The sequence below is a fragment of the Leptidea sinapis genome, chromosome 14 (genome assembly GCF_905404315.1).
Source record: "Leptidea sinapis chromosome 14, ilLepSina1.1, whole genome shotgun sequence".
Lineage (NCBI taxonomy): Eukaryota > Metazoa > Arthropoda > Insecta > Lepidoptera > Pieridae > Leptidea > Leptidea sinapis.
Window position 1 is genome coordinate 9,359,661 of NC_066278.1, and position 25,171 is coordinate 9,384,831.

Genomic DNA, 25,171 nt, shown 5'->3' on the forward strand with positions numbered 1-25,171 from the left:
AAGATGTCACTTCGTGATTACCACAAACGCTCTGCCAAGAGTCTCACGAAGAAGAAGAAGCATTCAACGGTTCTCTAGCAGCAAGAGGCTTTTTCTAGAAGTATAAATTATTCTAAGTATGTAATATTGTATGAAAATAAAATAATTCTATTTGTCTCAAATTTTATATTTAAATAAATGCATCACTATAATATCACAAGCTACCATCCTCGTCGACAGCGTCCCGAGAGTCTTCTGTCATAGGTTAGATGTTTGACGAACCTTAAATAGATCAATACGAGTATTATCCCACTCGTAAACAGAATTCCCAGGCATACCACTAGGCTACAACTTGAGGGAGCTATTGTCAGAGACCTTTTGTTCTTTCCCGCTTTCATGGCAATTGCCCGCTGAAGGCGCTGTATCACGTTTGGTTTCTTGGCCATATTTTTATAATTTCTATAGTCTGAAATTTTATGGAGAGCTAAAATAATAATTATTATTAACAGAAAAGTTCAACCCAGTTTCTATATATATAGATATAATATATTAAACTGACAGATGTAGTTCAACGTTTCTTTTCACGTGAAATCAGGCTGAGTTAATATTCAGGCTGATACTAAGGTAAAGTTTTTTTGTAGAAAAGTAGGATAAAATGGACGTACGGGTCACGTCATGTTAAGTGATCACTTCCGCACACATTGTCACAGAGGAATCACAGGAGCGTTGACGGCCTTTGAAAGGATTGCGCTTTTTTTGAAGGTACCCATGTCGTATCGTCCCGGAAACACCGCGCAAAGAAGGCCATCCCACAGCTTGGTTGTAAGTGGAGGAAATTTTGTTTAACTGTGAACTTAGGCTAACGCTGTTAGTAATTAATATTAATAATAATGTCAGACTAGCTGACCCGGCAAACGTTGTTTTGCCATATAAATTATTTTTAGAGTGTTTCTTGGACATTGTAACATTACTTTATTTTTCTAAAATAAAATAATATTTCTAAAATAAACGTAGCCTAAGTTACTCCTTATTACATCAGCTACCTGCCAATAAAAGTTGTCCCGTCAAAATCGGTCCAGCCATTTGAGAGATTAGCCAGAACAAACAGACAGACAGACAGACAAAAATTTAAAAAAATGTTATTTTGGCGTATGTGCTGTATAAATATTCGTATCCACGTAGTAAAAAACGGTTATTTCAATATTATAAACAGACACTCCAATTTTTTATATTCATATATATAGATAAGTTGGGTACTTGTAAACGCTATTTAAATGTAACTTAAATTTATTAGGAATACGATACGATAGAATTCTCTGTTTTTTATGTATTTTATTATTTATACAAGTACATACCAAGGATTTAGTTTATAGTATTATTTAGCTGAATCTATTAAACTGGACGTTCAGCTGACGGTTATTGATACGCCCTGCCCATTACAAAATGGGAAGGGGTAAGCAAGTAAGTAATGCTCCAAATTACCCATGATGGGTAAAAACAATAAATTAATTTATCCGGGCAGGTAATTATAAATTACTAGCTGCCCCGACAGACGTTGTTCTGTAGATAATAAAAAAAATACTGTTTTATAGGAATTTGCCAATAATATTTTAAAACATCAAGAATTATTTCGTAAAAAATGCTCCGTTGTTAAAATGAAACTAGCTGACCCAGCAAACGTAGTATTGCCGATATTAAAATCGCGATACAAAAGTAACTGTTGATCGTAGATGGGTGAAAATTTGAAGTTATATGTATTTTTAATACTGACTCATAATCAAACAAATTTAAAGAAAAAATTCGTGTGGACCACACTTAACATTTAGGGGGATGAAAAATAGATGTTGTCCGATTCTCAGACCTACCCAATATGCACTCAAAATTTCATGAGAATCGGTCAAGCCGTTTCGGAGGAGTTCAATGTTTAACACCATGACACGAGAATTTTATATATGAGATTGTTTCACAGCGGAACTGTCCAACCGTGCGTCACGAAATTCTCTCATAGAAAATATGTCCATACAAAACAAATATTGAAAATAAAATAATCAGGGAGCGTACATGTCATGCCGATGATAGGCGTATGACGCCATACATACAGGATGAAAAAAAACGAATTGCTGGTTTTCATGACTATCTCTTCATTTAATTATGCGTGTTATTTAGAGATAAATTAATTAGTTATAAATTATAACTAACATTTTGTTTCCATCCCATTAAATACTTATTTTGTATATTTCAGAAACTATTATGTTAGAATCAAACGTTGATAGACTATCTGTCACTACGTTTTTTGAAACATCCTGTGTGTTTATATTAACACGTCATTATGACGAAACGGGCATGAAATGTACGCTCCCTGAAAATAATTATGGGTCCCAAATCGAAATAAAAACTATCCTATCTCTCAAGTTGGACCAAACTGCACTCCATGGAGTAATCCCCATTAAAATCTGTTCCTTAGTTTAGGAGTCCATCGCGGATAAAAAACGTGTCACGTAATTTATTTATATTAAGATTTATCCACTATCTGTACTAATAGCGTTTAATTGTTCGCTGTTCTGTTCTGTCACTAGAAAAAAATGATGATAAATAAAAATGATGTACCTAAATATTCGGGAATAATGCAGTCTAAAGCCATCGGAAATGAATGATTTTATAAATAGTAGTAATAAAACAAAGGATTATTAACGTTTTCTAATTGCCAATTTTTATAGTATTCAAATGAATATAGTGTGTTATCTTTAAGAGATAGACATATTATGCCATTTCCGACTTTTCTATATAAAGTCTAAGAACTATTATACTTCTATATAAGAACCACATAAGACACACAATACACTATTTTGTTTTATCTCAAAGGGTTTATTAGACAGCGTTTTTGTTGAAAGCTCCCAGGTGGCTTATTTTTCCCGACACATCCAACAAATATATAAAAATGTAAACAATAACTTAACAAATTAGTTATACACTAAAACTGTCCTCAAAAATCACGCTACCATCGCTTAAAACAGCATGAAAATCAGTGCAGTAGTTTTTAGGTTTATCGCGAACAGACAGATGCGGGGGGACTTTTTTTTGGTTAAAACTTAGTATTCCGTAGCAAGAATTTTGATTTATGCTTTAGTCCACGATTATAATGCTACCACTCTAATTACAAGGTAATGCACCGTTCCAGAGAAAAAAGCTTTATAATCTAACCTCAAATTATGACACTTTTAAGGGCTGGGACATTTTTATGAGGAGGAAAGAAAGGGAAACGCCTAGATTTCGTTTCGGGCACGTATTTACTCGTTTTAGGTGAGATTTTTTTTTCGTTATTTTCTTGAAAACGGTGCATTACCTTGTAATAAGAGTGGCATTATTATAATCGTGGACTAAAGCTCTATTAACTAAAATAACTTTTTACGTCCTAATTCGTGCTACGGGATACTAAGTCCAACCCCTTTTATATATTACGTAGTGATTATATCAATATTACCTTATATTGGAGTGTTTCTTTTAAGTTCCATCAGGTTTCAAATATAACAAATACAAGGATCTCAGTATTACCAAGACTATTACTACACCTCCAGCCCAAGCTACCAAGTTCCCGATCTCACAGTCCAGCGTGTTCCAATCATTCTTGACCACGTTTTTATTCCTAGGAGCAAATATTTTTTTAGCTTTGTCAATTACTTTAAAGTAAGCTTTTGGTATCGTAGCTGTTGGTTTTGTGCTTGTATTCTTGGCCGTCCCGAGGCGGTATTGAGTCATGGTTTACATCTTATATCTGTAAGTGGACTTTAGTGTTTGTAGTGGAGTTTGTTTAACTGTTTCAAGTTTTAACAACACTCCATTTTCGATTTATTTTATTTTTATGTAACAGATTGTGACATTTCAAAAATGGTGTCGGAATGACGTTCATTATAATATCAAACAAAGAGAATTTAAACACTACGTTAAATTTCTAATGTAGTAAGAAGCGGGACTGTCTAAGTAAAAATTGAAATTTAGTTTAGTATGAAACGTACAGAGTTTGATAAGAAAGCCAAAGTAGGTATGTAGTAGGTATTTAGGTTTCTTGCAAAGCAATGCTACAAATTCTAATTGCTAGGGTTTGTAGTTTGAGTAAAAATATTTGTAAGTACATATGCGTCTAGGTTTTATATGTTTGATTTTTTAGGCATAAAATGCATCTATTTTCTCAAAATTAAATACTTTAGAATTCTTTTTGATGTCACTTTTTACACTACCACTACCACCGTTTCGAAAACAATAGGCGCTCTGAGAGAGCAGAAGTAAAGCAAGAAACTCTCCCAGCATTCTTTTTTGTGCTCTTTTTAATAAGATATACAAAATTGTGCTGTAATTGATATTGGTTTAAAATAATCATAATCTAGTCTGAGACTGTCCCATCACTCAGCTGTGGAGTAGTAGGATTTACGACGGAGACATTTTTTATTAAAACATTTAAATTTAGTAAGGTAATGCCTAAACAGTGACTGGGACTTTTTTATAAAAGTATATACATTAAACCTTAAAGGTATTATGTATTTTATGAACCTACTACTTTTGTTACCAAAATTGGAACTAATCACAATATTAATACCATACGACAATTGACTGAAAAAATGACTAAGTGTAGAGTGGTGGTGTTTATACACACGACTCTAACGAAAAAATATTGCGGAATATTAACAGTATAGAATTCTTCTTAAGATTTGCCTACGAAAGTTAAGAAAAGTCGAGGTATTGCAGGAAATTGTTGCTTCTAGTTCATTAAATCGGGCTCTACTAAACATTTACCCCCATATTCATAATAGTCTGCTAACTTAAAGCATTGCTAATTCCCACTCTGTCTTCTTCTATCGGCCTAAGTCAGAATGAGAAAAAACACTCCTTAGCGGTTGTTTAAAGTTAGCGGACCATTATGAATAAGGGGGTTAATGTGTGCGTACAACCAGTAATAACTAAGTATACACAGTAAAGGTACATTACATTTACAATTTAAGTGCGTTACCTTTTTCTACTGTAGTTTCTCGGGGACTAAGGTCAATATTAGAGACAGTCGGGCAGCAAAACAAAGAAATAAAGTGTTGAACGAACTTTGATTCCCTTCACCTGAAACTGATGAAAAAAAAAACATATTTACTTATTAAAATGTTACCCCATTTATAAACATTTTTACTACTTCTACAAGGTTAGCCCTCGTTTAGATGAAACTCTACTATTTACATAGGTATTTGAATCAAAATCTGAATTGCAAATAACTGACTAGTCAGAATTTGAACCATCTAAGGACTTGATATCCTAAGAAAGTTATTTTGCTAAGCAGTCCTTGACATGGCCAGTGGACCTTAGACGCATTGAAGCAATAGGCATGTCTTTCTATATTTTCGACCCTCAGAATGAACTCTAACATGTTCGGTTTAAAGGTTATTTTACGTTGAATAATGCAGAGGTTTTGATTTACTTGTAATTCAACCCGCGCTAAAGTTATTCGTCTCGGTACGAAGGTATTGCAGCTCCGCGGGTGTCCCGTGTGAATACTGAGTGCCGATCAATTACAACAACTGTTTGTGTAAGAAAGTTGTTAACGATTCATTCATTCTCAAGGTCGTTTATTATTGTTATGGCAGACAACCTAATGTCAGCGGATTCAATCTCGCAGTGCTTTGTTCTAGTGTTAAAACTCACATGTCATATTTTTAATGGTTTATCTCCAACTAACCTTAACTAATTTCCGTAATAGCATTTATACAAATATGCATTTTCTATAAATTAATTGTTATTCCGGTCATGTTCTGTTAGCATTTCTCAAAAGAACACTACCAATATTTATTTAACAGTAATTGATTTTAATTTTTGGAAAAGGAGCAAATACGAACGTAAGGGTCAATTAATGTTTAGTGGTCCCCGCCAGCTCTCTTCTAGCGCAACACCAGATGAACCAAACGAGCACTGATGATATTTAATGATGGTGTATGTCTTTTTGAAGGTAGGTAATGTTGTATCGTCCTGGAAACACTGCACATTTAAGCTCATTCCACAGCTTGGTTGTACGTGGCAGAAAACGCCACACATCCGATTATGACAATAAAGGTCAACGTCAAACAAACTTTATTCTATCAGGCTTAAATTAAGCACTTTTGAATCGTCACTTAAAAATTTCTTTTAAATTACTGAATCTACCATATGTTAGGAAATTCGGCCACTCTTTAAATTTCAATTTCAAATAGAGTATTTTACAATTGCTATAATATACAAAACAAATTAGTTTGTAAGATGCTGCATGCAATATATGAATCGTGTTTAAATTATATCAATTATTTCATTAAAAGCATTAAAGAATAAACTGTAGAAATATAAATTATCGTATATTGGAAATATCAACCTTTATAGAAAGCTTATTATAACTAGAGGTACTTTGAAAGCATTACATATAAACTTATTTTCCTGTTAGTTGGTTGAGTTCTCATAGCAGGTTTCGATTGAATCGTTGGCTAGGCTATACATAGGTCATGCTGTTTGTCTTGGCTGGTCGATTGGTCTTCGAGCACACAGCATTTGTTGCTTTAGTTTAATGTTATTATTATCTTACATGCAGGTCATATTTTTCGAAAGAGATCACTTGGGCCGCGTTCGGGAAGGTTTGCAAAATCATCTCGTCTCTAAAGATGAAGGTTTTCTAATCTGCGTGTGTTGCTGGTGATGACATACGGAATGCGGTAGTGGTCGGTAAGTGACCTGATGAAAATACTCATGATCGCTCAGAGGGCAATAGAGAGGGCTATGCTCGGAGTTTCCCTGCGCGCTCGAACCAGAAATGATCCGAGAGATCCATTGGAGAACCAAAGTCACCGTCATAGCCCGGATGATTGCGAAACTGAAGTGGCAGTGGGTATGCGCCCGCATTGTTCGATGGACAGCTGACCGGTGGGGCAGTAAGTAAGATCGGAATAGATTGAATGAGGGCAACGCTGGATCGATCGTAGTGGAGATCTTTGGGGGAGGCCTTTGTCCAGCAGTGGACGTCTCCCGGCTGATGATGATGACGAAATGTTCCCATAATTTATTATTTTCAATGCGTGTGCATTGATGGATTTGATGACTGTCTTTTTAATCATGTATTTCCTTTCTTTTACTCACTCAAGTAAGTCGAAACGTTTGAATATTTTTGCTGTATCACATGCTACATTGTATTGTTTTAAAGGAGTGGCAAAAATTGTTTACCATTTTCCAAGGTAAATAATTGGTGATAGGTAACATTATTTGACATAATGATAGAAACAATTCATGATTTGATTTGATTTAAATACATAAATGATTCTTGATGGAACCTAAAATTCTGTGCGGCATCACAGACGCTCTTCATAAAAGTAACATGAACGCACACGACGACACTAATTTGCATTAAACAGGATATCGTTATTATTTGGCTGTGGAAAATTACAAAGTTACTAGTTTACTGAGGTATATCATAATTTGTTTTAAAGTGACTAGACTCGCGCTGCCTCGAATGTTCGAGCTTGAACTATCGTTAATCCTAAGCGGCTAAAATAAACACAATACATATTAATAAAATAATAATAACACCAGTGGGAGGTACCATTGCACGATGCCGGCTAGATTATGGGTACCACAATGGCGCCTATGTCTGCCGTGAAGCAGTAATGTGTAATCATTACTGTGTTTCGGTATATGGACTGTGTAGCTAGTGAAATTACTGGGTCAATGAGTTTTAACATCTTATGTCTCAAGGTGACAAGAGCAGTTGTAGAGCCGCTCAGAATTTTTGGGCCTTTCAAGAATCCTGAGCGGCACTGCATTGTAATGGGCAGGGCGTATCAATTACCATCAGCTGAATGTCCTGCTCGTCTAGCCCCTTATTATCATAAAGATATCACCTTGCTTTATCGTTACTATAATATGAATATTGACTCCACGTCAGTTAATTGCAATATACTGGTCCCACGAACATGACTACCAGTGAAGTAAAACCATGTCGTGTCGACCTATAGTCACTCAAATTATCATTAGCCTTGTCATTTATATGAGTATATCATAGTTATATCATACATATGTCACATTTTTTCATACTGCTGCTAATTGCCTTTGTTCGTATGATAAATACTACCATACATGTATGACTTAACGCTACCGCATGTTGGGTATGAGGTGTTGGTAATATTTCATTAAATTGAATTTCCACAAATATCTTCCTCAAGGCAAGTTTACCAGTGGGAGGCACCTTTGCACAGGATACTGGCTAGATTATGGCACCTATTTCTGCCGTGAAGCAGCAATGTATTAGCATGTTATTTCTGTCTGAAGGGCGCTGCAGCTAGTAAAGAATTACTTGAAAGATTACTGGGCAAATGAGACTTAACATCTTATGCCTCAAGGTGACGAGCGCAGTTGTAGTGCCGCTCAGTATTTTGGGTTTTACAAGTAGCTTGAGTGGCACTGCATTGTAATGGGCAGGACGTATCAATTACCATCAGCTGAACATCGTGCTCCTCTCGACCCTTATTATCATAAAGAAAGAAAAAAAAAATTATCAAAAAAACAACCGACTTCAGAAACACTATTCCAAAACAATAGATATAATATGCACTAAAAGGTATAAAAATAATTGCGTATTTTTATACAATCTAATTAATTAATCTAATTCTATTGAAGATTATTGTTATTTTTAGAATCGATGTCCTTCCGCCGCGACCCGCTCTCGCCTCCTCACGACTCAAGCACATCTCACCTATAACTATGTATTTAGTTACAAACCTATCTTGGATGACACCGACAATGATATTGGATCATATTACAATGGGACCACACGGGAAGCACCAGATTTCAAATAAAAACGAATAATCAAAATCGGTTCACCCATTCGAAAGTTTTGAGGTAATAAACATAAAAAAAAAAATTTTTAGAAATATTAATGATAATTAATATTTCTAAAATTTTTTAAAAATTATAAAAATATCCAATATCTTAAAATTGTTTAAATTTGATTTCGAATACACAGATGTATTACTGCGCATCAAAGCATAGTACATTCTATTATTTTGTTCAGTACGATTTTTTCATTATACAAATCATTACCAGCTAAAAGTGGACAATATATGTAGGTACTTACTTCTTCGTCGGATTACTCTTGACAGAGCAGTCGTGGTCACGTCGAACGACGAACGAGTCTACGCCAGTTATCCAGTAATGGTTAGGGCTTTGATCTGGTCGGTCCAGCTGATAGGGGAGCGTCCTCTTGACCTACTGCCGTTGACCCTTCCCTGAACAACAAGTCTCTCTATGGCATGCTCTCCACGTCGCGTGATATGTCCGAAGTATCTGAGGATACGGGCTCTGACTATAGATGAAAGCCTTTCTTTCACCTTAAGTTCTTCAAGTATAGAGACGTTTGTGCGGCGTTGTGTTCAAGATACTCGTAGCATTCGTCTCCAACACCACATTTCTAGTGCGTCAATCCGTTGTCTCTCTCGTTCTTTGACTGTCCATGTTTCAGCACCATAGAGTAGTATGGGAAACACTAGAGATCTTACTAACTGAACTTTAGTAGCTTTGGTGATATTCCTGTCCCGCCATATATATGTAGGTACACTTTTATAAAATGCAGGCATCTGTGACTAGGTCGCAGGAAAAGTGGGCGGCGGTGATTACATAACCGTTTGTCCTCTGTCCTCCTTTTCCATATAAATAAAAACAATGGGATCCTAAAATAATAAAACATAAATCGTCTTTCTACTATCTATATTATTTAGTTGCTGTTACATCAGATGTATAGATTTTATAATCAATATATAATATTCTCATGTCGCGGTGGTTGTAGTTAAACTCCTTCAAAATGGCTTGACCGATTCTCATGAAATTTTGAGTGCATATTGTGTAGGTCTGAGAATTGGAAAATTTCATCCCCCTAAATGTTAAGGGCACCAAATTTATTTTTTATTTTATTGACATTTTTTTTTAAATTTGTTTGATTATGAGTCAGCATTAAAAAATGCATACAGCTTCAAATTTTCATCCATCTACGGGTCAGCTAGTGTACCTATATTACTTAATATTACTCAAGCTGATCCGACAGACGTTGTTCTGTACAAAATAAATAAAATACTGTTTTTTATGAGTTTGTCACAAATAATAATATTGACACACTTTTTACACAAATTATCATGCCCCAAGTTAAGCATATATAGCCTGTGTTATGGGTTACAAGACATTGATATATTTAATACAATATACTTACTTAAACATACATAAATTCATATAAACATACATAAATACATTTAAACATCCATGACTCGGAAACAAACATCCATATTCATCATATAAATGCTTGCACCTACCGGGATTCGAACCCGGGACCTCTAGCTTAGTAGGTAGGATCGCTAACCAATCGGATATACAGGTCGTCGTAGTATAATATTTCATAACATCAAAAATTATTTCGTAAAATATGCTCCCTGTTGTTATAACGAAATTGTTTCACAGCAGAACTGTCAAACCGTGCGTCAATAAACATTTACGACAATTTAATGTAGTTGCTTATATCTCAAGGTGACGATCGCAGTTGTAGTGCCGTCCAGTATTTTTGGGTATTTCAAGAATCCTGAGCGGCACTGCGTTGTAATGGGCAGGGCGTATCAATTACCATAGGCTGAACGTCCTGCTCGTCTCAACCCTTATTTTAATAAAAAAAAGATTCTCTCATAAAAAATATATCCAAAACATATATTGGAAATTGGTCTCAAATCGAAATAAAAAACTATCCTATCTCTCAATTCAACTTCTCACTTCATGAAGTAATTAAAATCCATTCATCAGTTTAGGAGTTCTCTGGAAACAGACATCAACCAACCAACCAGAAAACCAATTTATCTCAGACAACTGCTAGATATTGTCTTTTACAAATAAGTCTTCGTTGCTAGAATCCTTAAATAAAAAGATAGAACCCCACAAAGCCATTAAAAAGCTTATCAAGATCAATTTATAGATACGATATGATTCGAATCTTAAATATGAACAAAAACTGGTCGTGGGAAAATTTGGAAATACATACTATCATGATTAAAATTGTTGTTTGTTTCAACTGAAATCATGCGCAAGTATTAAGAAAAAATTAACAAAAATATAACTGACTCCAAAATAACTATTCCAAAAAAAAAAAAATGCACTTTAAAGTAAAAAGTAATTGCGTATTGCCTTAATAATCAACTTATTTTAAAGTGTTCTCCTAAGTAAAACGAAATGAAAAATTTTAGACTACCTAAAAGTCTATCAAATTATTACGACAATTTAATGTAAGTAGTTACAATTAAATTAAATGGGACTACACGGGAAGCACAAGCTTTAAAAATATAAGAATAAGTCAAAAGTTCTGACGGAAAGAAACATAATAAAATACCGTCGAATTGAAAACCACCTCCTTTTTTGAAGTCGGATAAAAATAGTAGTATTCACACTTAGTTGGGATAGATACCTAAGCAAAAAGTATTGCTATAAATCTGTACAAAACTACCTTCTACCTTAAAATGGAAAATTCTTAAGAATTAGAAACATTTGGAGTATAAATTTAATACCTACTGTGCCGCAACCTCTCAAATGTCACACAATCTATACAGTGCTTAAAGTAAAATCGCCATATATACACAAATTTTTTTATCTTCACAATAAGACGTTATTACAGATAGAGGCTAGAGATTTATGTAACAGTAGGTATAGATTAAACAATACTGTATATGATATTCATACTATTTATAATCTTAAGAATTTTGGAGAATTATGAGAAAAATTTGTTGAACGAGAAATAAGTTGGACAGTGTATATGCTTTTACAACACGATGCGAGAAAATTTACAAAATATGTTTTTCAGGTTAAAGGTTAATAAAAGATGACTTTCGTAATGATAATTAACAAATTGTGGTATCCCACAGCTCGGGAATGGAGTTCTCATTCTCAGACTTTTTATTTAATTAATTTTATTGTCACGAAACAAAATTAAAAAAAAGATGTCTGCTGAGTTTCTTGTGCTGTACTTGCGCCCGTTCTTCTCAGGTCTGAGGCATATTTTGTATATTTGACGTCGAATAAGTGATTTTAAATTCAATTTTGAATAGATATTAATGATTAAGAATTAACATGAAAAGAAATATTATATTAAACAAACAATCAATGGATATATCTTGATGATGAATGAAATATAATGAATCTCTGATATCTTCAACTATTCGGATGGATTCTACTGCTAAAAAGAAAAAATTAAAAAAAAATGAATTGAACCAATCTTCAAGACGCCGAGAGGGACGATACTGATTATGAGAATATTAATATAATATTATATTAGATAGCAATAGCAGATAAAGATAGCTTAGGGCAATAGTGCAGTTTCGAAATACACTGTTCACTTTAAGGGTGCCGTACCCAAAAGGGTAAAAACGGAACTCAATATATAACCCTAAGACTCTTCTGTCCAGAAAAAAATTTGACTCACAGTTTGACAGTTGTTTCGCTGTGACATTATTTCATTACAAGAATTATTAGAAGAACTAAATAATTATTGTAATGATTGAACTTCGCAAGTTTAGTAATTAAAAAAAAAGATATTACGAAAATCGCACCGGTCACCAGATAGTCCGTAAGTGACATGAATTCCGTAAGTGACACGACAAACTATCTATATATATAAAAATGAATTGCTGTTCGTTAGTCTCGCTAAAACTCGAGAACGACTGTACCGATTTGGCTAATTTTGGTCTTAAATTATTTGTGGAAGTCCAGAGAAGGTTTAAAGGTTGAATAGATAGGAAAATGTTGCTAAATTAAATAAAACCAATTTCAAAATTTGTTTTTCCTTTGATGTGTCCATGCATAATTTCTATGAGAGAATTTATTGACGCACGGTTTGACAGTTCTGCTGTGAAACAATTTCGTTACGACAGCAGGGTGCATATTTTACGAAGTAATTTTTGATGTTATGATATATTATTGACAAATTCATATAAAAACATTATTTTATTTATTATGTACAGAACAACGTCTATCGGGTCAGCTAGTAGTTTAATAAAAACTTGTAGGCAGTAGTTAGAGTGGCGTGGTAGTAATACCAATGACGTATAGCCACTACGAGTACTGCCCTGAGCCGGACGTGAGCCGACCTTGCATTGTCCATTACTCACTACACAAATTATTGTTAAGATACGCGGAATAACTGAACCCTGAGCTCTGAGAACCAACTTGAAGGTTTGCTTTGGTGTTATTGGAGATCTATGGAGATATAAAATGGACAATTTCGGCCTTACAAATAAAATTGGCATAAAGTTATACATGATAGTAAACCAAGAATGATAATATGCAAAATGTTTACAAATAGACATTTTGCATTAGATTAATTCGTACGTATAACGTTTCCCGCGTTTATTTGCAAGGCTGCTTGACATTCGGAAAACTTCAGAATTATCATTGTGTTGACAGTGCGGTCAAAATTTTGCATATTCTTGGTTTATTCTCATTATACCAAGTTTATTTGTAAGGACATTTGAGTTTGCATACGCAGCTAAGAAACGATAGAAGCCAGTAATATTTTGTTCTGATATCTTTGGCGTTGTAAAATACAAAATAGATTTTAATCTTAATTAAATTGAATAATATAAACTAACGTGTTATTCTAACTGAGACTTTTTGAAGTCGTGGCACATTAGCAGTAGGTATTTACTTGCTCTGTGGTATATACCTATTATAAATTAATAAATTATATTTGTATAGTGTGTGTTGGCAAGTCGGTCGCGGGAGACCTTGTAGATCATTTGTCGACCAAATTGGGGACGTTTAGAAAAAAAGAAAAGGTCCGAAGCACCCGGAACCAGCGAGGATGTTTGAAAAGAGTGATAAATGTAGAGGAAGCGCGTGAGGTTTGAAATGGCATTCTATTGTCTCTGCCTACCCCGACGGGAACAAGGCGTGAGTGTGTGTGTGTGTGTATATTATATTAATACCATGTGACAATATAGAACTCGTGTGAATTAGTAATTTGATTTGATTCGTTGATCATGATCATCATCTCTCTCTGCTGGAAAAAGGCCTCCCTCATAGATCTCCACGACGATCAGTCTTGCGCTGCCGTCATCCAACCACTGCGTCTTCCGGTAAAGGGATTTCGTTGATCATTTCAAATAAATAAATTTGTCACATGAGAACATCCTAGATGTCTTAGAGGCGTTTAAGTATTATTTTACCCTTTGAGAAGCGTCTACGTGTCACATTGTTGCGTACGTCAACTCTATGTCTCTTAACGGCTCTCCTGCAACATTAATGAACGAAGTGCTCCTCATCAATTTAAAAGAGAATTATATGTTGGCAACTTTTTTCAAAGTACCATTGCTTTATTTATTTAATTTTTATAGAAAAGCAGGACAAACGAGTGTACGGGTCATCTGGTGTTAAGCCACCGCCGCCCACATTCTCTAGCAACACCAATGGAAACACAGGAGCATTGTCGGCCTTTAAGGAAGGTGTTTTATCGATCTGGAGTTAAACTATGTGCACAAGTCTCTTATAATCAGATACCCAGAATGGTATTGATCAGAAACGCCCATACAACATGTCTTAATAACTATCGTAAGTACTTTAAAATATAATTTCAATTATAACATTACAGTAGCAAAGTCTTAATTAAATAAGAGAAACTGAAACGCCATAATTAAGTTTTTTATAATAACAGTTGTTCGCTTTTATTTTCGCACATTAATTTTCTCGTTATATAAAAAGAAACCGCGTATTTTACGGCGGTTTAAAGTTTATTTCGTAATCATATGTTACTTTGTATAATTTGTTATGTATACCTGGCTAGGACTAGTTTATATAATTTTTACTACGAAGCAAATGTTATGGTTTGTGTCTGTCATAAAGGTAAAGTAAATATCAAACCATAGAGAGTTAAGAGAGCTAATTTGACTTTTAATTGCAATTCTTTTTGTATCTAATGCTTATCAAAAGAGATTTATTCAAATATCCATAATAAGTTATTAAGTAAACATAAGACGCGTATAGATAATAAATACATAGCCTGTAAGTGCGGGATTTTTATATACAAACTTCTATCTGAGACCGAGACCTATAGTGTACTCAGCCTTACTTAGGTAAAACTTAGCCGAGTGTGAGTTTAGCATCGTTGATTTCGTTTTTATAATCATTTGACAGCTGAAATTATGTTGAGCTAAGACAGCCTAGTGCAAAACTTGACTTTTAATCACAATCAGCTAAGTTTTGCGTAAGTAAATTCTGAGCAAAGTCTAAGTACGCTCTTTAGATCTCATCGCATTAGTATCGACACATCCTAAGTGTTATTATGTGATGACATACAAATGTTTAAGTTATATTTAAGTAAAGATTTGGAATGTGTAATTTGATTTGAAATTACAAGTGAGATGCACCGGATCCCGGCTAGATTATGGATACCACAACGGCGCCTTTTTCTGAAGCAGTCCGATCGAAGTCGGACCGAAGGGCGCCGTAGCTAGTGAAATTACTGGGCAAGAGAGACTTGACATCTTATGTCTTAAGGTGACCAGCGTAGTTGTAGTACCGCTCAGAATTTTTGGGTTTTTCAATAATCTTGAGCGGCACTGCATTGTAATGGGCCTACCATAAATTGAGACCCAAGATAAATGGAAGATATCAATCAACTCTTTAACTTTCTTACAAATTTTTACATCAATTGTTGATGATAAAGAAGAAAGGGAAAATATAGCAATGGCTGTAATCTTAATTATTTTAATTTATTTCCCACTACATAAACCATTTTTTTCCAAAATTAGCAAGAAAACCATTTTTGCGTTGGATAGCTAGGCTGATCCGTTGACCGAAATAGCTGCCAGTGTCCCGACACCAAACGGCACAAAGATGTAAGTCTCACTGTAATTTTATTGTTACATGTTATATATAATTTACGCAAGTGCGGAAATCACTGGAATATAATGTCCAGGTTCCTGAGATTGCTAGAAAACTATCCTTTTGTACGTTTGTATGTATGCGGCTCATATAAAATGTGTTGCCAATCCATTTTCGGTATTCTTGCCCTTGACACATCGTGCGCCTGCGCAGCGAAAGTTAAAACTGACAATAGACACAATATCTTGACGGGCAGCGGTCGGTGGAGATTAGAGATATCCGGTTGCTTTGTACTATCGAAAGGTATCTAATTCTATCAATCAAGGCTTTGTGCATTGCTCTGCCTACACACGCCCTAACTCCTTGAAATTCATTCATATAAAATAATCGATGGATCTAAATAGTTTTTCAAAGTGATTACTTCTTATGTGAGGGTAAGCCGCTTTGTAACGTAACGCGTTACGGCACCAGATTGTGTTCCCTTTCTCTCACGCTTACGGCAGAGGTAGGAATTCTCTTCCTCTCTCACTCTAACCAATCGTAATTTTTATAAGATTAAATAATGATACTAACAATGTACATATACAAAATTCTAATGCACTTTTTCTAGAATTGTAACTAAGAATAAAATATATTTTATAAAAAATAAAATATATTAATAAATAGCCTTTCCTTATATTATCATATATAAATTAAAGTTATAACCTATATAGCTATTCTCAAGTTAAACAATTTCAATATTAAATAGTTCGACTTAGATTAGTTTAAGTTATCACTTCTGTCGAGTGTCCCAAGACGCACACGTTTTGTTATTAAATAAGAGGGGGCAAACGGGCAAGATGGAACTCATGTGATAGAACGTGGTGAGGCTGCTACTTATGGACACCAGGGGTTAAGCGTTCTGTTGAAGGTTTTGAAAGTTCTTAACTGTAGGTTTGAGAAAATTGACACAAAGTGGCTGTGCGAGGCAAGATATTTCTAGCAAAACGCGCGATTGCAGAATGCCAGATGTTAACTTGATATATATACGAATATTTAAGCTTTAACCTGAGGAGGGTTTCTTGGAAGCCATAAAAATATTATAAAATTCATGTTACAATTAGCATTGTATGTGTGGATAAAGTTATATCATTATTATTTTATTACATCATTATGAAAGATATAAAAGGCTTTTATGTAATAACTCCCATTGCATATTAGAATTATCCTGAAAAGGACCAAGTTCAAGCCTTCAAAGCGGCAGTGTGAATTTTTTTTCGATCTTATCTACATAAATCTTTTTACAATATATGAATACTAAGTTTCCTCAAGAAATAACAAAATACACCATAAATGAACACCTTTGAAATTTTTTTATCAGATAAGAACATTACAATTACAAGATTGTTATCTTAAATCTAATTTGTTATTTTAATCCATTACTACAAAGTCGTGCTATGACCTTCTGCTGACTACATATTTTAATAGGTCTACAGAATGACTCACATATCTGTGTCTTTTATATTGCTCTATAATTGCAATAGTCGGTCTAAATAAAATAGTCCTATATAATATTGAACATTGAACTTTAAAAAGATAGCGAGCTAGTTGACCTGCAGTTTAAATGTCTTTCATACAACCTGAGTTTGATCCCTGCTGGGTTTGAAAAACATAAAACGAAGCACAACTAGGCGACCTCATGAGGCGTGTAGGAAATTTATTTATAAATTGACATAAGGCAATAAATTAACATAATACACAATATATAAACACAGTATACATAGTCTCAAGATTTGAGAAGAGACGAGATTGGGCTGCCAACATTTTGGTGGGAATAGAAAAAAAAATACGATATCTATGTAAGGTACCTGCGGCTGCAAAAATCTTTTTACATATATTCTCAATTTGTGTGTTCCATGATAACGTTTCATCAATGTGTATTCCCAAGTATTTCACCGACTAACCGAAAGGTATGATGACGTTATTTAACTAAATTGGAGAAAGATTCGACCAATAAATACGAGGTAAATAGGATGAACTGCCAATATCAATTGCTTGTGTCTTGTGTGGATTTAAGCGATGTCCATACATCTCACACCATTTAATGATATCGTTTCAATCTACATTCAGTAAGCCAATTATAGATGAGGAATAAATAAATTTGTAGATCATGCTAAAATGCTAAGGGAAGAAAATTTTGAAGATATTGAGTTAATGAAAATAGCAAAAAGGAGAGGAGACAACACGCCACCTTGAGATATACCAAGTGTGATGTTGCACCAAGTAGAGTATTTGTCGTCAACTTTAACACACTGTCGATGTCCAGTCAAGTAACTACGAAAACATACAATTACTATTGAAGATATGTTCAAAAAACTCAGCACTCCCAAGAGAACATCGAAGTCAATAGAATTAAAGGCATTACTAAAATCTAGTAAGGTCATGACCGTAACATTCTTTTTTTCTTTTGCAAATCGTATATCATCGGTGATTTTAAGAAGCGCTGTTGTAGTGCTATGACCCGGTCGAAAGCCAGACTGGAAGGAATCTATTAGTGAATGGCCTACATCAAATTAATGTATTTGTTGCTGCATCAATTTTTCAAGGATTTAGGTAGGTAGTCGAAAAAGGATGAAGGTGAACAATTTGTAGTTAGAGGAATGATATTAAAAAAATCCGGAATCTCTCGGTCTGATTTAATATGTGAGTTATTACAGGATTAATGTTAATCTAACAACAACAAAGAGAAAACAAAAAATATTTAGAATATTAAGCAAATCATCCATTCCGAAGGATAAAAATGTAAGTGAAGTAACGCTTAACGTTAAAAATGATTTATCGGTTGAACATTTGGTGTTATTATTTTCATAAGAACGCTTCAGGAATCATGGCATTCCGGACCTACAACAATAAGCTAAGCACAGATCTTATGATTCATATTTGAATGACGTTTAAGTTACCTAACCCTCGACAAGTAATAAGTAAGTGTATGCACAGGCCTGCCATGTTTCATTGTCCAATGAATAATGCATAACGCCTGTTGTTGTTGCAGTATATATGTAATGCTGCCAAATCCAGACCGACCGGGTTAACTTGTTTGCCAACCACTTAATATAGTATGCGTGTGCCTAATTAAATAATCGGTAATCGTAAACAAACGTAATTCAATTTTCATGAATGTAACGCATAATTAGTATTACGAATATGGTAATGCGTATACATTTTATAACACAATATACGGAATCTCCCCAATATTTAGTGCATCTTGCAAAACAGCGGTATTTTTTTTATTGACAGTAAGGGACGAGGCGAGTAGGACGTTCAGCTGATGATAATTGATGCGCCCTACTCATTATAATGCAGTGCCCTTCAGGCTTCGTGAAAAATTCTGAGCGGCACTATAATTGCGCTTGTCACCTTAAGACATAAGATGTTAAGTCTCATTTGCCCAGTAATTTCACTAGCTACGGCGACCTTCAGACCGAAACACAGTAATGTTTACACATTACTGCTTTATATCAGAAATAGGCGCCGTTGTGGTACCCATAATCTAGCCTCCCAATGGTAATGTTATAAAATATTTAATTTAAAATTATTTAGAATCAAGACTTTATGTCAACAGCTGCCCATCTATAGAAAGCGCATAACGTTCACACTAGTATCAAATATGTATTCTTTTTTTACAACTTCAGGTTGAGGTTATTCCACCAAGTAATTAAAATTTGTAGTGTGTTAATTAATATACCTGTTTTAATGGCAATGGTAATGGTAATAATGATGATTAAGTTACAAAGTCAAATTAAAATTCTTCAATATTGCAATATAATAGAATTGCGAAGAAATGCACCACAAATTCTGTTCTTATATAAATGATTAAACAATCAATAAGACTATCCATTACCTCTATCCAAGATTGAAGACCTTATCATTGTCGTATTAATACATATTTTTTTAATTATTTATTGTTCAAAATATACAAGAAACAAACTTCTAAACAATTTAAGCAATCCTCATGAAACTTAAGTGTTTATGTGAGGAATAGCGAGTTCACTTATTCTAAACTTAAAATATTTTAATATTAAATAATTATCATTCTAAAATTATCCAAATAAAGTACATTACAGTATATCTCCCAGTACATGTATGACTTTTCAGAAACAATAATTATGGCTCAAATCTCCCATCCAACTTACTTAAAACTTATATAACAGTAAATACCATAGTAATAGTTATATAGATATATTTTAAAACATTTGGCAATTTTAAGAAATATGATTTTGAACCCTTATAATTTGGATGTATTAACTTACAATAGTAGTAGTATTGCTAAACTTAAAATAAAGGCAACGCTGTGCATATCTATAAGTTAGATATAAGTATTAAATATAAGAGATTTTAAATTCTAAGTAGTCATAGTTATAATTGAATATCTAGTTGGTAAGCCTTTTTAATGAATACACAAATAATCGGTGATTATATTAAATGGTCCTATTTCATATTTTATTATTTGATGTTTTGATGTAGCAGATTTAATATATATTAAATAACTTAATATTGTATAGTGTTTTATTTTATTGAAGTACATTTTTAGATCTTATCTAGTAACTATTATTATGTTTACTTTTTGTAAGAAAATTATGTGTCATTCACATTCTGTAACATAATAGGTCGACCAAAAATCTTTTCGTATTTCATCATCATCATCAGCCGAAAGACATCCACTGCTGAACAAAGGCCTCCTCCAAAGATTTCTCCAAGTATAGTATGTATTAATTCGTTATAAAATCTCTTTGGCTCTACTATCTGGCTGGTGGTCTGTGGTGACATTTCATTATTTTTTGATTTCAGAAACTGCCGCCCATTTACAGGAGAAATGCCTTAGACCTGAGAAGAAAGGGCATAAGCCAACCTTTTTATATATTTAAATTATTTACATGCACAAAAAGCGCGTACACTATTTCAAAAGGCTGGCAACACTCTGGCACGGCTGGTATTGCAGGAGAATATGGGCGGCGGTGATCACTTAATATCAGGTGAACCGTACGCTCGTTTCTCCTCTTTTCCATAAAAAAGCGCAGACCTCACCCGACTAAATACTTGTTAACTCCCGAACTTAAGTTAGCCGAGTAGTGTGGAGGAATATTTTTATAATAGTTTATGGCTTGAGTAGTGGAAAGAATTAATTGAATTTATAAAGAAAATATTTTAAATCTCAACCAAACACTTATTACTCGTACATGTGCTTTTATTGAATAACGCATCAGGGATTCAAACAAATTGTTTAAATTAGTATTATACCACTATTACCATGTCCTATTTCAGGTCTAAAGCCTTTCTCTATAACCATATAATTATAATATACTAGTTGACCCGACAGACGTTGTTCTGTATATCTATACTAATATTATAAAGAGGAAAGACTTGATTTGAATAATTCTTCCACTGTTGGGAAGCTACATTATCCCCGAGTGTTATAGGCTATATAACATTATCAAAAAAAATAGGGATCCCTACTAAAAGTCCAGTAATGTTACCCAAGGTGTAAAAATACGTACGCGAACGACGTCGCGGGGTATCAGCTAGTAATAAATAAAATAATGTTTTTTATGAATTTGTAGATAATATATAATAACATCAAGAATTATTTCGTAAAATATGCTCCCTGTTGTTGTAATAAAATTGTTTTACAGCAGAACTATCAAACCGTGCGTCAATAAATTCTCTCATAGAAAATATGTCCATACAAAACAAATATCGGACGACGGGGGACACATCAAAGGAAAACATTCGGAACATACAACAACAGTTCGGAATTAAATAAAAACAACAATTGTTTTTATTTAATTCCGAACACTTTCATATTTATTCACCTTTTAAACCTTCCCTGGCCTTCCACAAATAATTCAAGACCAAAATTAGCCAAATCGGTCCAGCCGTTCTCGAGTTTTAGCGAGACTAACGCACAGCAATTCATTTTTATATAAATAGATAATAAACAAATAATTTAGAATAAATTTACGTTGAAATCAATGTCGGAATGTAAATTTGTCAAGAAATATGAAATGAAAACAAGTTTAAATCTAATTCTAGCTGCTGCCAGTTTTCATATTAGGGATTATCAAACCAGGAAGTGTTCGGTCCAGATCGATAGAGCCTATACACTTATACAGTGAAAACTCAAATGTAATTAATATAATATCAGCTTGGGGGGGCGGGTATATAGCCTGCGCGGGACCTCGGTCACCATTCGTCGCGCGAACCTCCGCGCATGCGTCCGTACGCGAGTGACTTTTATCAGTGACAGTTGATCTACAAAATGACCGCCAAAATTTACGTAAGTGTCACAGATTGTGCATACATTTCAGATCACTTTTTTTTTTAATTTTATGGCTACCCGGATTGTTTCAGTTTTCTAAGTGTTTCGTGTTTGTGTTATGTGTGACCGTAGTAGTACCGCATTTCTGTCTTTATTGTCGTATGTGAAGATTGTTAAGGATTATTAATTATCTTCATAAATAAAACAATGAAGAGAAAATATTCTAATGAGTTGATTCAATGACAATCTTTTTTATTGCTAATGTTAGCTTCGAGCTTCAGGACCTTTGCGAGTTTTGTAAATTGTAAAAGGCCAAAAGGTCGCAACACCGTTGTAACGACTGGTATTTGGTAACAGAATTTGCGGTTCTGTTACTTTTGCAGAATAGTTAGCTCATTATTGTTCTCATAGAATAAAGCTCGAAAGTTATTAAATTAATGCAAATATACATAATTATATGTATACGTAGCTAAATATAATAAAGTTAATTGCCAGAAATATTAAGTATTATAATATATATTGTTTTCTTTGTCCGAAGCATTTCAAATCATAATATCTAAATAATTTCACTTCGTAATTCTTGCGAAAGAAAATGCTGTATTTCCGGCATTAGTGCCTGAAATAAATACACATTTTAAATTATATAATTCTTTTCTCAGTTGATAAGCCTTGCGTCATTATTCTTAATATATTCATTATAAAGTGTACAACGGCCAATAAAATATAACTGTGAACTCTAACGCATGCACATACAACTTATAATCCATCAAATGACTTCCACTTTCTTCCATACGCAACGAAAGTGAAAACAACGGAAACAGCGCATAGCTTGGACCAAATATTGACAACTTGTTTGACGTAAACAAGTATTACATATTATTACAAACAGTATTATGTGTAATTACAGCTACTTGAGAAATCTCAACACTAATCCATTTACCTGAGTGTATTTTCAAATACAGGTTATAATGATTTTGTTTGTAGGCTCATTAAGCTCACTTTAGCTTCTAGTGAACAAAAATTAATTTTTAGTGTAGGTATTCTGTCTACAAGTTTTTCTACAAAATATGGTCAACTCGCTAGATTAGGAACAGTGTCAAATTATCGGAAACATATCAAGTATGAGTATGAACACTCTGCAATCAATTTGGGTATAATAATAGTCTTTTGTGATATACATTACAATACCGTTGAAAATTTTATTACAAATACAACTAATTACTTTAACATCTTATATTTAAAAGAAAAAGTTATGTGCGATTGATATAGGATGACTGTGGCTCCAAATTCATGACTTTCATTTTTTTTAATCATTGAATTCTTTTAGAATTTTTACTACATTTCTTCAAATCTTAATTTTAACTATATCAGTACACAACATATTCAAAAGAAATAAAGTGTATAATAAATACAGCTTATGTTTCTAAAATATAGGATAAGATTAAGTTAAGGTTTGAGGTCAAATTATTATGTGCTAAAACGGTTCCTGAATACTTCATTAAAGCAAGGTTATTGATACGATATACCACTATGCTTCCTTAGTCAAATCTGAATTTACCCGTCTAAGAGTTACATAGTCGAGCGAACGGCCTAGTCTCATTCATTTAATCTCACAAAACATATATAAAAACAACTTAATAAACATACCTTCAAAAATAGTAGTACTGTAACTACGTTTCTCTCTAGTCAGAAATTCCGAGTATGATATATCTTCTACGACCATAGACTACTATAATATAATAAAACATACAAAAATATATTCTAAGCCTTGCTTTAAAGTTGAAACAATGGTGAGATTCGAATATACGAGCAACACCTTAGTAAAGACATCAACGCGTGTGAAGCGGGTTCATGAGACGTTTTATTTTATTAAATAAGAAGGTCGTCTCAATTTGTTTGAGCGATCTGACTCTCTTCTACTGAATGTCTATTGAGAATGGAGAAGTTTGACATACATTTCCTTGCACATTGCGAGTCTCTGCGACCCCGTAGCTTGTTTATTGATACCGTACTTATGTTTTTTGATTTACTTCCGTAATTTACTTTTTGACGCTCTTGCGTACTTGTTTAAGTAAAGATTTTCATTTTTCTGGGATTGATAATACAAATTTTATTTCTCTCGGGCTATGCCCCAGCGTTTTACTAACTAGGCCAACCATCCGAATGACGCATGATTCGTACATATTGGTCCTTGTGGAGCAAGTGCTGTGGTCAGCTGTGGCGCCAAGTACAGGATCTACTGTACAGTTGATAGCCTGCTCAACCGCAATAATTGCACATTAGGAAATTGACTTGTGATGACACTCTTTCAAATTTTAACAATCCGTTTTAAAGTACTAACTAAAATATTAAGGAATTTAGCAGAAACCCATATTTATTGAAATGTAAAGAGTATATTTATTCTAGTATATAGAGTGTTAATTCAACTAACTTTTGTTAGTGTACATGCAGGATGCATCATACACCCGCCCGTGTTCTTTCCCCGAAGAATCGGCTTCTTAGGTGATTCGTCACGAGAGAACTGCTAGTTTCAGAGCTAGCGCAATTGACACTAAAGAATAATTCATAACATTTAATTAATAATTTTGTCTTTGATCTGTTAACTGTTAGTCCATCGCTTTCATATTCTGCTCATACTGACTTTATGAGAGTGGCATAGTCTGCATATCTAAACTTAGTACTAATTGTTTTTAATCTGAGTTTGGATAAGCAGATCCAAATGCCACCCCGCCAATCATCTAAAGCCTTTCATGTGATGAACTCTTCGTAGTTCGTTGAAAGCGATGGGGAATGGAGGTATCCTTGCCGTACCCCTTTCTCCAGCTTGAAAGTTCCTGGTATATATCATCTTTGCACCTACAGGTTCATAATGAACAGTGCCAAGTTAAGAACACATTTCCACACAGATTTTGCCAGAAACAGTCTCAGCATACGCAGTCAAAAGCTTTGGAGTGAGAAAACCAGTGATGGTTTGCAGATTTTTTTTATGAAAGTAAGGGACGAGACGACCAG

At 33.9% G+C, this 25,171-nt stretch overlaps 1 protein-coding gene across 1 annotated transcript in view; it reads left to right on the forward strand.

Annotated features, from left to right (window-relative positions):
• The first annotated feature begins 22,088 nt into the window (after positions 1-22,088).
• LOC126967991 (uncharacterized) overlaps positions 22,089-25,171 on the forward strand; it is a 58,992-nt gene continuing 55,909 nt past the window's right edge. The window contains exon 1 of the mRNA XM_050812750.1: positions 22,089-22,177. Within this exon, the coding sequence (XP_050668707.1) occupies positions 22,160-22,177 (18 nt within the window). The 5' untranslated portion in view covers positions 22,089-22,159. The remainder of the gene's footprint in view (positions 22,178-25,171) is intronic.